Source organism: Amblyomma americanum, chromosome 1 (assembly GCF_052857255.1).
Source record: "Amblyomma americanum isolate KBUSLIRL-KWMA chromosome 1, ASM5285725v1, whole genome shotgun sequence".
NCBI classification, from domain to species: Eukaryota; Metazoa; Arthropoda; class Arachnida; order Ixodida; family Ixodidae; genus Amblyomma; species Amblyomma americanum.
Genome location: NC_135497.1, coordinates 153953600 through 153971136, shown reverse-complemented (window position 1 = coordinate 153971136; position 17537 = coordinate 153953600). Strand labels below are relative to the sequence as shown.

The window sequence follows — 17537 nt, the reverse complement described above, 5'->3', positions numbered from 1 at the left end:
TAAACAAAACTAAACTAAACCTTAACATACTATACAATTAGTATGTATAATAAGCATAATAAAAATAAAATTACTTAGAGATAAGTAGCATTGGAATGACTACAATTGTATACGAAAATGCGGCGCAGTGCGATTTACCCTAAATATGATTTTTTTTTTCATTTCCTTGGCATGTTGGAAGCACGCACTGCGCTAAGGCAGCTAAGGGGCGAACCGCGCGTGCGGCGCTGCGCCAGCGCCGATGATTTGCTTTTGCTTGTGTGGTTTTTTTAGTTTTCCAAACCGCCGCCGCGAACAGTGGCGCTAATGTTCACCCCGTCGCGCGCCGCCGTAGGCGACCACGGGATGCGCAGGTCGCCCTTTATGCAGTCGGTCGTGGTTGGAAAAGTCATAGTGGTGCGTTATGCTACTGTTGGTAGCGTGCTGTTGCTGCCGTAAATGTTACGGCTAAGCATTTCTGTTTGTTCCTGCATGCGTCTATCGTGCGTGCGCTGAAGGGTAAAACAATTCTGAACAGTATGGCTCGCGGTGACAGCTTGGATAATATTGCTCCTTCAACCTACGAAAAGGCGAAGGACAGAGTGACAACAGCTGATGAGCTGAACGATGACATTGAAGATGCAATAGACGCGCGAGAGATTTTTGATATCCTTTCGAGCTACTCATGCTTCATGAGGCAGCTCCTGCATGCTAAACGAGCGTAGCATACCTTCTGTAGCCACTGCTGTTGTTTGTCTAAATGTGTTAATCATGCTGCCCTTCGTAGCCATAAACGTATGTATGTTGTCGCTATTGAAGGAAGTGCATGTCGTGTCTGCAATATTAACATGTTCTGAAATCAATATCTCTGATAATTATAAAATGGGCGGGTTTAACGTCGATAAGCGGTCTGTGTGAAGTTGATTATGCCTTCAGGTTGCCTCTGCACCTTTATACCGCTGCCATAGGATTTAGAAACGCTAGATTTAATTTCGTTTCGAAATTGACGATGGCTAGTGTTCCGTCCAGGAGTAACAGAAATCGCTCTCAGTTACGTCTACACGAAACAGTGACCGTCACTTAGGTTCTCATAACCAGGGGCCAAACCTGACAAAATTAAAAGCGCGCAGCAGTGAATATTTGTACGTCTTCCGATACTATGCACTGGTAGGTCTGGACAGAACTCTAACAGCAGTATTATTGTTTCGTCTGGGAGAACACAAGGCATTCTGAAAAACAATTAACCACTCTAGGAGTTATGTCCAGAAAAACAGCTCCGTGACAGCGAACCTTACCCTAACTAAAGCAAACCTAACCAATTTAGGTGCAAAGGGTATCAAAACAAACCACACAGCAGTACACCATCGTACATGCTGTGATGTTATGTACTGGTGCTAGTCTGATCAAAACCTGATAGGACATTTGACACTAGGGGTTGCTCCGAAAAGGAACGAGGGGTCTGGTACATACGGATGGAACTGCAATGTCAGTAAATGCTGTGTTTGGACGAACTCTTGCAGCAGTCACGTCATTCTGTCTGGGCAGAATGCTAGACACTCCATTCAAAATTTCACTAGACTTTAAGTCAACCCGACCTGACGGAACTCTTCTAGCTCTTTCTCTAGAGTGGGCTTTGCAAGGTCACTCCTGATAAGTGTCTGTTTTGTGCATACATCATGCATGCATGGCCACTCAGTAGACCGGATCAGCAGTTGCAGTCAATTACATTGCAATTGTATAACATACATCAACCCCTCGTGGTGGCATGTTAACTATGATGTTTGGCTGCAGAGTCCATGGTCACGAAATCGTATCCTTGTCGTGGCGACTGCATTTTGATAAGGGTGAAATGCAAAACGCCTGTGCGCTGTGTGACGTCAGGGCATGTTATTTATTTATACATACTGTCGGTCCAACGAGGGCCAAGATAGGAGTAGGTACAAGCATTAAATTGTGGCAGGCCAGTACACTAAAACATAGTCAGTACAGTAATACAAAGCAATACAAAGATTCCCTGGTGGTCGAAATTAATTCAGAGCCCTCCACTATGGCATCTCTCATAGCCTATGTGCAGCTTTGGGACGTTGAGCACGACATACCATACCAGCATATACAAGGTTATGCAGAAAGCATGTTGCGTAGTTTGTGATGGAAGCCACATCTGGCATTGGTAAATGCTGACATTTTTTGCTGAATGCTAGAAAGCATGACAAGCAAGTTTAAATGACAATATGTAGTGAAGCTATATTTCTTTTTTTAGATGGCCAGTACTCATTAAAAGGAACTCCAGCATGTATATTTAATGAAAACATTTCTTACAGGAATAACTCTCATAAGATTATACATGGAAATATTATGAGATTTATTGTACTCAACTGTCAAGATTCATTAGCAACAAATTGAACCATTCTACTGTTACGAAATTCCAAAGGGATGAGTGATAGCAATTGCAGAAAAAGTGAAAGCTGAAGAAATTAAATTTAATATTTATTGCCATGGTTGCCACGTTTATTGCTTCGTGCACTTTTGGATTTGGTCAAAGAAATGCGGCATTCCAACCAGTGGAAGCTCTGATCCCTCCTCTTCACAGTGATACTAAGATGGCAGTGCTCCATTGTCACAAAGCCACGGAATACGCGATGCTCCGGGACCATCAGAAGCATGATTCGCTCAATTATTAACGACCACATGTAAAGAAAACAACATTTAAAATTTTTGTGTTCAATACTTGGTTATATTTTTCATCACGGGAAGAAGACCAAAGGATCACGAAAAATAAATTGAGAAATCAAACATTTTGACCAGATCAGCTATTTGATTTGCTCCTTTCAACCCTTAAGTTTGTTGAAGTCATTGTTTTCAAAGTTGGTGCTACACATCCAGATTTTATGTAATTTTACTTATGTCGCAATAATGCCTGCAGGCCAGTTAAAATTTACTTGATTTTAAATAGTGCTTTTAAGCATGGACTCCCATCAATCTTGTTAAAATGTTACAAATTATCTTGTAGAAATGGTGCCGTTTTTGGTTGACAAGTCGAAAAAGTATCCATAACTCCTGTGCCGGTACACAAGCCAAGAGTGTCAGTCGCAAGGGCCGGTAAAAATGGTGCCTTTTGCAAAAAAATGTAGTAGAGGTGCCTCATCTGACTGAAAGTTATGAGAAAACATTTGCTGCTTGATAGAAGGCTATTTCTAACAAAGTTGCCTGCATATCTATGTGAGGAATGGGGACGAGAGTGGGCATTTGTTTGGCAAATGAGTCGTATTGAACTTGGCAGGTTGCAAATGGCATTAAGTAATGTCATTAAATTTTTCACTGTGGCAGGGGTATAAGTCACAACAGCAGTCATATTTCAATGAGGTAACAACTTTGCTGTGAGATCTGCTGTCATTTTACACAGAAATGGAGCACCACACAATTCCCAGTTGAAACATGCTGTAGTGACTCAGTGGCTGCGGCGTTCTGCTGTTCAGCATGAGCTTATACTTAGGATTCCTAGCTGTATCTTGATGGGGTTGAAATTTTGAAATACCCCTGTACTGTGATTGTGGGGTATGTTTGGGAGCTCCAGGCTGTTTAAAGTTAGCCTGTCTGCTGCAGTTTGCTTATATAGCTCAGGTGTGGCTGTGGCACGTAAAAATGAATTTTTCTTCTTTCCAAGTTATGATGGGGAAGAGTGGTTTTCTTGTCAGTATGCATTCAAATAAGGAAAAGTTTTGTGTAAGTAGAACTTAGTCCCATATTTGCACGGCTGAAGATAGTTTCAGTACCTGTGTAAATACTAAACTGTGAAAATTATGTGGACTTTCACACAGAAGTAATACAGGCTGAAAAGCGCTTGTGGGCAGCTGTACATGCCCTCCTATTAGAGGTGAGTGATGTGTTGAACTTATTAAACGCTGTCTTAAAGTAGAGTATATTTATTTATTTCAAAATACTGCTGGCAAATATATTGGCCCATGCAGGAGGTGCTATACAAGGCATTTAACATGACGAATGCCAAAGGGATACATGTGGTTACAATCGATAAGCAAAAAAAAAAATACAACACACATTCGCTCAAGAAAATTCTTCTAGAGAGTTTTACTGAAATTGGAGGACTGGGAAATGGCCTCGGGAAGAGAGTTCCAGTCGGAAATAGTCCGTGGAAAAAAGCTGTGCTTGAAGGAGTCAGTCCTTGCAAAAATGGGGTCGAGCAAGTGAATTCATGAATGGTGTGTTCGGCGCAACGATTGTTTGAAAATCGTGGGGCGGGGTATGTTTAATTTATGTGTTAGAAGGTTATGCAGAAACAATGGACGGGAAATTTTTCTGCATACTTCAAGTAGTGGAATATGATTGGCTTTCATTAGTGCTGTAGGTGAGTCTAACCTCCTGTATTTGTTATAAATAAACCTAAACGCTTTCCTTTTGCAACATCTTTATCTGGTAAATGCCTTTCTTTATTAATGGATCCCACAAAACTGAAGCAAACTCTAATTTGGACCTAATAAATCTTGTGTATGCAAGGAGTTTGACTTTACTTGGGGCATCTTTAAGCTTCTGCCTTAATTAGCAAAGCTTAGAAAAAGACGAGGAGCAAATGTCTGCAATGTGGGAAGTCCATGTTAAGTCATGTGTTAGCGTTACCCGTAAATATTTCTGTGCAACCTCATGGATTAAATGATTCAGCAGGCTATAAGTGAAAGTACTAAAATGTTTTCTTTTACACGAAATTCGCAAGAGGACAGTTTTATCAAGGTTTAATTGCATATCCCATTTTACACACCAATGATGAACAGCTAGAAGCGCATTTTGCAAGATGTAGTGATCATTCTGTTCATTTATTGTCCTAAAAAGTATGCAATCGTCAGCAAAAAGCTTTAAAGAGATATTCGCGGGGATAGAAACTGACAGATCATTTATGTAGAGTAGGAAAAGCAGTGGGTCCAAGACGCTCCCTTGGGGTACACCTGAAGTGACTGGAAGCTCGTTAGATGTGGAGCAATTAACCTCAACATATTGTTTCCTGTGTTAATCCAATTAACAAGGTAAGTAGGGGCACCAGTACTATCTAATTTATAAATGAATTTACTATGAGAAACTGTGCCAGAAGCCTTGCGGAAGTCTAAAAAAAGAGCATCAACCTGCCCTAATTTATCAAGAACTACTTGGAATTCATTAACCGTAGTAATCAACTGTGTCACAGTGGGCATACCCTTTCTGAAGTCTTGTTGCAAAGGAGATAAAATGTTATTTTCACTTATAAACGAATTAAGGTAACCAGAGACTAGGTGTTCTATTAACTTGCAACAAGAAGAAGTGATTGAAATTAGTCGGTAGTTAGATATAGTTACCTTACCTCCTTTTTTATGGATTGGTACAACATGGCCAATTTTCCAGCCCTCCGGTACTTCACCAGAAAGTAAGGAAACTTGAGATATCTGAGTTAAAACATGGATAATTGTGCTGCAAAACATTTAAAAAAAGCATTTGCAAGCCCATCAGGACCAGAACTTTTTTGTTTCTGTATATGTAAGTGAAATCGATAAATTTTGTCTATTCAGCCATTGTCTGTTAGAGAACATGCAAATGTGAGGAAAAGTGTAGTGTAGTTCAGTCGTATGTTGCCAGCTAATGAAAAAAGTGAATGTTTTTCTTGCATTCTGGTTTTTGTTTTCCAAAATATATATTGTTTTCCTTAGCCTCCAATTTAAATTCTGAAGAGCACCTAAAAGGCTGAAAAGCTTATCAAACATAATTTTAGCTATTTAGAACATTGGCAGGTCATATATCTAGTTTATGTAAGGAGTTAAATTTACATATCTTTTACGAGAGCCTTTTACACTGCATTATATATGTTGTAGCTCTAAAGAAACCTCTGTTGTATTTCAGACAAGAGCTGCACAAATGATTGAATAAAGTTGAGAATAGTGTGATGTGTGAAAGGAGCCTTCTGCACAAGTGCAGTAGCATGTGTGCACTGGCCCGTCTTATTTTGAGGTAGCAGTCCGTATAAACACATTGGGCTGTGCTGAAAATCTCAGCTGCTTTGATAATTTCATCATATTGCTTTGGAGAGCTTGGGTAACTTGTAAAGACATTGAGGTACTCTGGTTTTTCTAGACTGTTGGAAATGCTGTAAAGCTGTTTTGTTGCACCTTGGCAATTACTAATAAATATGAACCGTCGTTTTTGGGTAAAACCCGATTTCTCCCGACGCTTGCACCCTGAACATATTTCTTAAAAATTGGGTTAAACCCATTTTATCCTGTAAATGAGTCTCCTGGACGATGTTTTTCAGTTCACAAAGCTGAAGACACCGCAAGAAAAATTTGTGGATATCTAGTGCTTATTCCAGATAGGTGTCTTCAGTCAACTGGAGATCTTAAACCTCCTAACAGTTTAAAATCCCCAGGTGTATGAATTTGAGGATAAGTTCAAGAATGGAGATTTAGAAGTGAGAGGTCAAAACATGGCCACTGACCAGGCGTCTTATCGGAGTCACTGTATTAAGCGCTATCCATGTTAATGGCACCCTAATCCAAGGACCTTGTCTGTTTAAAGTGCTTGCTGTGGATGTTGAATGTTTTTGCACTGTACAAATAAATGCAAGCCAGTCTTGCTGTGATGCGGGAGTGCTCTGTAGGAGATCAGTAACACATGCTAAAAAATATTTGCAATAGATTAAGAAAAAAATTCTTAATTAGTGAACAATTTTTTTTAGTGAAACCCGCAACTTCCATGTTGTTTGTGAAAGAATGAACAAAAAATAGGGCAACCTATGTCTAGCAGAAAAACAAACTGTTATAGTAAACTGTCCTGTGCTGTAAAAAACCCCTAAAAAACCCAAAGTACAGAAATTTTTTTGAATAACCTGATTTGTATCTGAACTCAAGCTTGAAAAATATCACTCGATTATTCCCCCCTAATTCCGAAAAAAATTTATCCCGGAAACAAAGGGCCCTATGTATAAACCCAGTAAAAAATTGTTTGTTTAGGCACTCAATTAATTTAAGTGAAACCACTGCTTGCCGCACTGGGTTTTTGCTGAAGAAGGTTTTATTTTCTTTTTTTTCAAATGCAAAAGTATTCTATGTCCCATTAGCACAAAAACTGGCGTCTGTCGCTGTCCATGGCACGAAATTCCACCACCATCTATGGCACGAAATTTGGATGATACAGTACGCCCGCCCCCGTGTACAGTGCCACAACACGTGTAAGCAAACATGTGTAGTCATGAAAGTTGAAACAACATACTGTGACCTCTGAAAATCATGACTTGTAGCCTAGTCATTCTGCAACATATCATGACTCGGCAATTTAAAAGTAACCTAATGTAAGGGGCATAAAGTTTGTACTAAGTGTGCAAGTCATGGTGCATAGTCATAGCCATGACTCATAATCATTCTTTAATGTAACATGACTCGGCACTTTACAAGTAACATAAAGGAAGGTGGGCAGAGTTTGTACTCGTGGTGCCCGACTCAGCACTTTATTTCTGCCATGTAGCATGACTCAGCACTTTACAAATAAGGTAATGGAAGGTTTATTGACTTAGTACAAATGTTATGCATGGTCATGACTCGGTCATTCTACAACATAGCATGACTCAGCACTCTCACATGTAAGCAGTCTTCATTGTCTCTGCCGATTTTTTTTTTGTAATGTCTACTTTATAACTAGGTATCAGCCTTAACTTCCTGCACATCATATACGATCCATTAATGATCCTGAGCATCCACTCACTTTGGAAGAATTGAATGTAGTCGACGAGAAGAACATTATGGTAAGCATAACTCATTTCATGCGGTTAGGTGTATGTGTGTACCTTTTTGCTGTAATATAAAATGTTAATATATAATATTGTAGCTTAAGTTTGCCCTTCGGAGTGTGTGACTGAAAGTGGTGGCCACATGTGCTTGAATACAAGGACATTGACATAATCAGAATACAAAATAAGGATGGTTTATTAGGTGACATTGAATTCATTGCCAAGTTTAGTGTTGGCAAGAAATTTATCTGTGGCAGTGACCTGTCTGAATTATTAATCGGTAAATGACATGGAAAGGGACCGAAAGCAGCACAGCTTACATTATAAATGATGCAGATGTACTATATTGTGCTGCTATCAGGTAATGGCATGTCCAAATTGCACCACATACTATTGGGAACTAAAGTTTATGGGTCACGTGAGTGTTAACTAAATGGCAGGCCTGTATCATTTGGTGGCCTTGCATTGTGCTGCATGGAATGTACTTGGCGCATCAATTTTGTGCCTCTAGGCGCATATATCTGACAGTATAGTTTGGTATATATCTGACAGCTTGGGCTTGGTGCAAAAATGTATGCTCGACATAACTTTTATGCTTCACAGCCTGGAGCTCCATTTTCATAAGGTTGCACGTCATGTCAAGGGAACAGAATGTTGTGACGTGAACGCTGCAAGCTAGGCACCCTGTGGACATGAAATGAGGGCACTAAAGGAGGTTGAATAGTACGGCGCCAGACTGCTAGTTAACGTATTGGGGTAGTTCCTTGATGCTTGCATGGTCCTTGAGGTTCACAGTGGCCACATTTTGATGGTGGTGAAATGCTAACACATTCATGTGTTGTGCTGTGTCGGTGCACATTAAAGAATTCTAAGTAGTTAAAATTAATATGGAGCTCTCCACTACGTCATCTCTCATAGCGCATGTACAACTTCAGGACATCAAAGGGACCCAGAAAGGGGCTCTTAACAAATTTGCGATATATCTTGGATGTTAAAAGGATGCCGCTTCATAATTATCCTCCAGCAAGAATTATTTTAATGCATTTTGTGGAAGCTGAGTTATATGGACGCAAAATTTGAACTTCCGCGTCTTTGCGCCTTTCCTTCTCTTGCACGCCAAAACAGCGGCGCTCCTCTGCCGTCCCCACTCCCTTGGCTGTTCCCCTACCTCCGCCAGCTGCGGCGCGCACGGTGTGGCCGCGGCCGTGGTAGCGCATGATGTCTAAAAGAATTGGTGCTGTGAACCAATGATAACCCCCGGCTGCTGACGTCACTTGCACGACGTGACGTCATATGCAAGGCTTTCGCGCGAAAGCCCAGCACTGAACGTCACCGCGAGGTGCGAAAGCGGGAATTTTTAAAAATGTATTATAAATTTCCCGCTCACTTTTGAGATCTTGTACGCTGCATGGATGCTCGGTGGCCTGTACTCTACATAGTGCAAGCATTTTAAAGCCAAGCTCAAACACCCCTTTCTGCGGCCCTTTAAACCCCGCTTATACCTGTGCTACACGGGCACGTTCGAATGACATCTGAGTCGAATGGCATTCGAGACTTGGAATGGCATTCGGACTCGACGGACTTACGCGGCGCTACACGACGCTTTCCAAACGCATTTGAAAATTCCTCAGCTCGTTTTCAGTGTACGATGACGACAGCGGCGGTGGTCACACTAATGCGACAACGACACGGTCAACAGCAGCATATATGATTGTAGTGGGACAAGTAGGCCAACGACACCGACGAATCTGAACGGCGGACGGTCAGCCTTCATGTCCTCAGCAGGCCGGCCGCTGAGGGAAAACACGCTGATGAGGCGACGGTGTGAATATATTCGTCCTTCTACCTTATCCATATAGTTAACAAGCGAAACTAACGGGTATATTTCACATGTGCACACTCAAACAACACTCACCAGCTATAAGCGCTTGCCAAACTAATTTTAATCGATGGCGACTCCCTTCCCTTCTGCGGCGACTAGGCCTAGTGAGTCCGCAGGTTTACGTCTGTGAATTCGGCGGTTGCGAAGAGCGAATTCACAAGTTTAAGCGAATGCAAATGATCAACGAGTGTAGTTTTGACAACAGTGACCAGAAATCAACTATTGCTCACATCGCAGGGAGCTCATACGATGAACGGGAAGCACCGGCGTGACCCAGGCCGCCGAGCACTACGGTCAGGAGCAGTCGTCGCTGTTGCTATTTTATGGATAACAAGTTATGCCGTTTCAATTACCGCGAATGGTCACCAATCATACTTCTGAATAAAGCAGTTTAAAATAAACTACTGATCGTGTCGGAGGAAGTCGGGACAATTAGCGACAAGCGCAGGTCGAAGGCGATGTCAGCAGCCCGGCTGTCAAGTGTTTCTCAGGCGAGCGATCGTATCGGCGATTCCTCCCAGATTGTCGCACTGCGTTAACAAGCACGGGTGAAACCGGTACACATGATATGAGCTTATTTAATAGAACTAAAGCGCGGAATGCGTTTTATGTCATGAAAACGAGCGCTAGCTGGTCGTAGGCAGCGATGTAAACAACAGTATGAGTGCAGCCGTCCTCATCGGCGCACTGCTGGAGAAATTTCATACCCATGCGGTAAATGTTCATTGGTGTACTATTACCTTCAAGCACTTGCGTAGACAGAACATGAGCTATTTTCTAAGCAAAGAGCAGGAAAAAGCGAGCAGCGGGTATCAAAACGAGCAGCCACAGAGCCGAAAGCAGACGCGCGGCTGTGGGCGGTGCGAAGCGATGGCGGCGGCAATGCCTATTGGCCGGTTCGTGCTGTGTTCGCGTTTCGAAGGCATTCCAAAATCTGGAATGTCTCCGCGGAGCTCCGTCGACTCGAATGGCATCTGAACCGAATGCCGTCGAAAAATTTCGTGTAGCAGCTAAGTTCGGCAGTCGAGCCGAATGACATTAGGTTGGAAGGCATTTGAAGCGCCCGTGTAGCACGGGTATTACCTTGCCATACTAAATGCAGAATAGGTTGCCTTTCAGAACGTTAACTTAGTTGTTTGCAGCTGCTTCCTCATAGTTTTCTTGTTTACATTGGAAAGAAAATCCACGTGATAATAAATAAACTTCACCTAATTGCCAGTTATTGTATTGCAGTAATCAAGAAAAGCTTGAGAACACGTTAGCAGTTTGAAATGAATGCACGAATTCCAATGTCACTTATAATAAACTGTATTAGGATCCTACCCCTGTCCTTCACAGCAGCATCGCACATTGGACATTTTTTTACTTTCCTCCAAGACATGGGCCTTTTTAGAAAACCTTTATATACTCTTTTTTTATCACCAACTGGTATGTCCATGCTTAAATTCCTATAGTTATTTTTTTCTTGTTCTCACTTTTTTTAAAATAATTTTCTGCACTGTTTTGTCTCTTTTTGTCTCCAATTCTTCATCCCTTATCTAGAGTAGCATGTTTGTGAGTTCAACATGGTGGCTAGAATCTACCTTTTCATTAACGAGCTCTCTTGCTATGTTGTAGTACTGCCTCCAGTTGAGTTGTGATGAATACATCATTCTCTCATGGCCCCTTGTTGCACAGTTGCACTTTTTTAATGTTTAGTCCATCTTAATTATTTGTATCTTTTAATGTTTAATAGTGTCTATTCATGTCTGTGCAATGTGGCACTTGATTAAAATGATGTATTATAATGGGGCCCACGGCTTGTACAATAGCAAAAAGGTTGGCTCCAAAGATTGCTAACAGATTTTGACGAGGCCTAGTCATTACATTGTGAACTGAGCCTGGCTGCTTAATGCTAAATATCATACATAATCACCTTGAGTGAATTTTTGAATGAAGTAGTCATTGTGCAGAAGTTAATTTCTGTGTCCCCAATTCCTAATATGTTATGCAGAGTAGCATGTTCGCGAGTTCAACATGGTGGCTAAAATCTGCCTTTTCATTAACGAATAGCAAAAAGGGTGGCTCTAAAGATTGTTAACAGATTTTGATGCGGCCTCACATCAAAATCTTTTGTAATGAAGTTTTCATTATGCAGAAGTTAATTTCTCTGTGCTACCCCATGCATCTGGTCCTGTAATACTGCTCATGAGTGGATTCCCATGCTGGGCACTGTTCTTAATAAGCCGACTTGCATTGCTTGAGGTATCTAATGTGTTTGTGTGCCCAACTTGTGTACATAAACCTTGGATACTGTATTGTAACATACCAGGTCATATGTAAAAGCATCCAGAGCTGCTGCTTTTTGGCTGCGAGACAAAGGTCAACATAAAGTGTGCATTGTTGCAGCTTTAAGCATGCTGCAGATATCCAGCCAATGCTTTGCACTAATAGCTGCATAAGAGCCATGATTTCGAGCATAGGCAAAAGTCAATGCTTGGCTTTGGATGCATGAAGAGGTATTGTTGCAATGAAGTAAGAAGTCATATGAGGCTGATTCTCAAAGGTGATATTTTTTGCTTTCTGGTAGCAGTTTTGGTACAATGACGTGCTTGATATTTTTCTTTTTTTCATGCACCAGATGAAAAAGTACATGCTGTTTGGCTTTTGCCATTGAACAGTGTTTTATTTATAACTTATTTTTCTCCAAAAACCATTAAAGCTCCATTGATTAAGACTTGGGCATAGTTCTTCACAGGAGTAGATGTACCTACATGTGTTTTGTAGGTGGACCTAGACAAGTCTGCTATTGATGTGGCCTTCCGTCCTACAATCCCGCACTGTAGCATGGCTACACTTATAGGACTTGCCATAAGAGTGAAGCTGCTTCGTAGCCTGCCCCCAGCGTTCAAGTTGGATGTCCGAATCCTTCCTGGTACTCATGTATCTGAAGCCGCTAGTAAGTACTCGTTTGAACATTATTTATCTCTCTCTGATGTAAAATGCACTTTTACAAAAAGCTTAGACAATTTTGCGAAAAGCCACAGGATTTTTTGTTGCAGTGAGACCGTCGTCTTAGGAAAGAACATACAAAATGCCATCTATCTGATATGAGCAAAGTCATAGCAACGTGAGAAATTCAAGTACAGAATTTTTTTGCCAGGTTAAGCACTTTGGCTGCTTATGGTTTATTTGTATTTTAGTAATTCCCGAGGCAATACAGAGTATTCCTAGGCTGGAAAGATAAAATCAGGAATAAATCCCTGACTGCAGTTTCTACCACGTAAGGCGTAGCTACCGTGACCATTGTGGTGCATAGAACAAAGCAAAGTGGAAAAACTATGCAAAGACATGTGGGAGACAAAAGGCAGCAAATGTCGCAGCAATATTCGTAGCCTCCTGCACTGCAGTTTTGAACAGATATGATGTGGCAGGCGATAGAGCTGGCTGGGCATTACAGAGCATAGATAGACCACATAGACACATAAGAGCATATCTGTTTGGTTCTGTGAAGGATTCCAGGGATGCCCTTACCGTTTTTGGGTAGTTCTGCTTCGACGTTCGCAGCAGTATGTGCGCAGTAGAGCATTGATGGAAATGTCAAAAATAGTCATTGTCATGCTGTTCTCGTGCCAAAAGCAAGTGACCATTGTCCGATCTTTCACCAAATAAATTTACTGTGATGCAAGTGGTCTTTCTCAGTTTTTTCAGCATCATTCGATAATTTCAACTTTCGGATTATTTGAACATCTTTTCCGTCCCCTGAATTAATGAGCTATTATTGTATTGTCCATGTTGTTGCACACTATACCTTCTAGTGTGCCTAGGAAATGTGACATCGTTGTTTGCAAAAAATTAGGTGCAGAATTAACAGCAAAGAAAGCTTTTTGAACCTGAATTTACAAAAAGATGTCATTCAGGTTCTGTGATTCTTCAGTAAGATCGAACTGCCAGAAGCAGAATTGGCATCAGGTTTCAAAAAGTGAAAACCTCGAGTAGTCTGAACACGTCTACTGTCCTGAAGAGGGTGACTTTACAGTTTCATTTTGCTCTGCAAGGGCAATGCATACGGGACGATCTCCATTACATTTTTGGTCGCCAACCATAACAGAACACCTTCTGGGGCTCCTGAACGCTCATGGCTCGAAGGTCGACCTTGTCCTGTAGTTTGCCTTCATCTTTGGAAAAAGTGCTAGGGCTACTTACTCTACATGGAATGCTCAGCTCAAAAGCTGTGCTTGAACTTGATTTTTTAGGCAAATTTTACATTACTGAGGCCAAACAAGTGTCTCGGAAAATCACTTTTTTTATCATTTTGCTGTACGCCGTACTGTAGGCATGTATGCATGTCTTCAAGATCGTCTACTATGTAGATGTGGATTTGGCATCCCTGCTTCCATTCGGCCAAGAACTGTAAGCTGTTGATGGTTCAATCTCCACAATGCTTCCATTGTGGCCACTTACTGTTCCATTGTGGCCACTTAGCCGATGCTTTCAATTGGGCTAATTGGTTGATCATTTGAGGCATCTTGAATAGCACATTCAGACAATGACAAAAGAAGACAGACAGGACTGTCTCCTGTTGTACTCATCTGAATATACTAGTCGGGATGCCTCAAACACTTATTCAGCTTGTGAACCAGGATTTCTCTGGGTGCTTGCTCTGGAAGCTTGATGTTGCCCTCACAGTCGCGAGCATGAGCCCTTTGTTGGTGATGCTTTCAGGGTTCATTCAGGGTGTGCTGCCACCATGTAGAATTAGTATGTACCAAGCATGCTGAGAAAACCTACCCATTCAGTGTTCGGCTTCAAAAGGTGGTTTAGTTTTTCTCCCCATCACCAGAGTGGGGTTTTTGCCATGCAGCCTATTGCGTACATGCCCTGCTTAATGTGTGCGGCTGACTGATAGAATTATTTGATTGATTGATTTATTTATTAAATGATTTTTTGCTTTTTTATTTTTTTATTTAATTGGTTTTTGGGGAAAGGAAGAAAATGGCCCAGTATCTGTCTCATATATTGTTGGACACCTGAACCGCGCTGTAAGGGAAGGGACCAAGGAGGGAGTGAAAGAACAAAGGAAGAAAGAGGTGCCGTAGTGGATGGCTGCGGAATAATTTCGACCACCTGGGGATCTCTAACGTGCACTGACATCGCACAGCACACGGGCGCCTTAGCGTTTTGCCTGCATAAAAACGCAGCCGCCGCGGTCGGGTTCGAACGCGGGAACTCCGGATCAGTAGCCGAGCACCCTAACAACTGAGCCACCGCGGTGGGTCTGCTTTATGAGCACATAAATCATAAATCAATATTTGATGGGTCCATAGCCAGAGATAGTTTTGGCCCATAGTCACGCACGCATGGCAGCACACAGTAATAAACTAGAAATTGAAACAGTGCAAAACTATGTCAGTCATAACACGAAAAAGAGGAAACAAACAAACAAAATAAGAAATGCAACTCATTTGATGCAACCACATAGACATACAAGAGCATGTCTGTGTGGTTCTGTGAAGGGTTCCGGGGATATGCCCTTACCATTTTTGGGCTTACCTCACTGTTGCATGTAAGTAACATTGTTCCATTCCTCTTTTTCTCTTCAGTCAACAAGCAGTTGGATGACAAAGAGAGAGTTGCTGCTGCCTTAGAGAATTCCCATCTCCTTCAAGTTGTCAACAGATGCCTCCTGACACATTGAGAACACGTCTTCGAAAACGTCTTTGGTATGTGCAAACAAATGCACTAGCAATAAAGCATGATGTTATGCTGGAGATCTTGGGAGTGCAAATGTCCTCTTTTATTGGGGTGAGTGGGCTGATGCTTTCTATCTTGGGCGTAACATGTTGCTTAGGTTGGAAAATCAGATTCTTTCAAGGGAGAGATGTCTGATATCAGTGCTCAAAAGTACTGTTTTAAACCTTTGTGAGGCATGAAATGTTATCCTCACATGCATACTGATGGTAGCATTGCACTTTGAATGACTCTAGAAATTGAATGCCATCACTTTCAAGCCGTTTCAACCACTGGTTTTGTGGCGAAAAAAATGGTATGCGTTTACAGTGATGTGATTGCTGCACCAATTGTGCCAAACTGCGCCAAAAGGCAAAGCCTGCTACATGCTGCTACATTAAAACAAATTACGAGTAACCTGCGCCAAGTGTATACCAAAACCGTATTTCCATACAGATAAAATCCTCGGGTGCCACGTGTTATGCTACCTCTGAGTTCTCCGATAATCCTTCAATTGGTCCTTATATATATGCGAGCGGGCATCACATCTTATATATATGCGAGCAGGCACGTTGTCACCTCGCATAATGAAAGCAGAGAAGCGAAATAGGCCTGCAGCATGCTATGATTTACTCTGGTCATCCCGTGGTGTGTAGGGCGCACCAGAAATACACATCTTAAACATTCACCAGCGGCGCCGGTGTTGACTTCCGTGTCCTTGCTTGGCCAAAGTGTGGAAATGGCACGCTACCACGAAGTTCTCAGTGGGCGTTGATTTTGGGGTGCCATTTGTTGCCCTGTCAGAAAGAGGCAGATAGTCTGGGATAATTTTTTTTCGCTCATGTCGAACTGTCTTCCCGCTGTTCGGTTCCCGGAAAATACGGTATATATATCTGCACCAAACACACTTTCTGTGCTAAAAAGTGGTTAGGGCTGCTCCAAAAACTGCTGCAAGTGACTTTGGCCAATCACATCACTGCGTGTACCACTGACTTCGTAACAAGACTTCAAATGTGGTATGTGTTTGCACTGTTTCCCTTCCAATATATAAGAAATTTGCATTAGAACTGAGAATTGCTTCAAGAATTATTATGAGGCAGTTCACTAATGGAAAAGACTAAAAAATTACAATTTTTTTTTTGCACCAAAATGTGTGACATCGAACTGTACACAAGGGGCTTGTCGTAAATAAGAGAGCACCAAAGTATGCTCATTAAGGAAAGATAAGAACATGCCGATTGGTTTGTTTGATATTTTGTTAGTTTAAAGCACCCAAGAATATGATGGTATATAGGTGTACCATTGTCTGTTTGCCAGCGTTTGAAGAAATTGAGACGCGCATCTCACTGTCCGGCTAAGGCTTAACTATGTTCTTACCGGGTAACTGCAAAAAAAGTGTTGTGCACCTCTGAAAAGCTTTCGAAGCATTTTTTTTTTGCAGCAGCAGCTGCATTACAGACTCTCCCTGGGCCAGTGCCATCACTGCTGATGGCAAAGGGTTCATAATATGTATAACTACTGCATTTACCTCCTGCCGGAAGTGGGTGCATTTATGGAGCACAGCATGGGGTGTAACCCAGCTGTCCCCATCACTTTACCCCGAGTGAAGGCGGAAAACTTGTGAGTTTTAAAGCGCAGCTCTTAGGCGCCCGCTCCTGGCTTCCGCATCATAGTCATCGGCGCAGTTGGCTTAACCAGCTGTCCAAGTAGCAGAGCGAAATGCCACCTGGAACTGGAAGGTGGCTGCCACGGGAAGATCCCGGAGGGCGGCGAGCAGCGTAACACGCACCTCCCAGCCGGGAAGAGCTGTAATTCAAATTTCGCATTACCAGCTATCATAATCATCTGTCAATTTTTATTGTGGTAGCTGTATGTGTGGACTTCCTCCAGAGTGAACAGGGTCAGTTCTTCAGTGTGCAGTCAAGGTGAAGCTGCTTCATTTCATCTTTTTTAACTGCTAAGCCTCTCTCGCTGCATCCTGTGACATGACTTTAGGCTGGAGTCACTGGCTGCATCTTCAACTTAAGTCATGGGTGAAATTTTGTTCCTAATGGAAAAGTATTGCCTCTCAGTCTGCCCATAAAACTGATGCCCAGCAATAGTTGAACTAATACGATATAGAAACAGTGGACTTAGCATGTTTACTGTGGCTACTTCAGCCCTTGGGTTGTCATCCCAGATTTTTAGTTCTGAGCTTCGTTGCTACTGATT

At 42.0% G+C, this 17537-nt stretch overlaps 1 protein-coding gene across 2 annotated transcripts; it reads left to right on the top strand.

Annotated features, from left to right (window-relative positions):
• Window positions 1–294: 294 nt before the first annotated feature.
• On the top strand, window positions 295–15367 carry galla-2 (MIP18 family protein galla-2). Of its 2 annotated transcripts, none has more exons than XM_077647393.1 (4): window positions 295–645; window positions 7680–7750; window positions 12384–12555; window positions 15200–15367. In XM_077647393.1, exons 1-4 carry the CDS (start codon window positions 519–521, stop codon window positions 15292–15294), a joined length of 465 nt encoding a protein of 154 aa, XP_077503519.1. In that variant the 5' UTR covers window positions 295–518; the 3' UTR covers window positions 15295–15367. The 2 variants fall into 2 exon arrangements, with proteins under 2 accessions (XP_077503519.1, XP_077503518.1); XM_077647392.1 differs by having other exon boundaries at window positions 296–647; window positions 7673–7750.
• Window positions 15368–17537: the final 2170 nt, after the last annotated feature.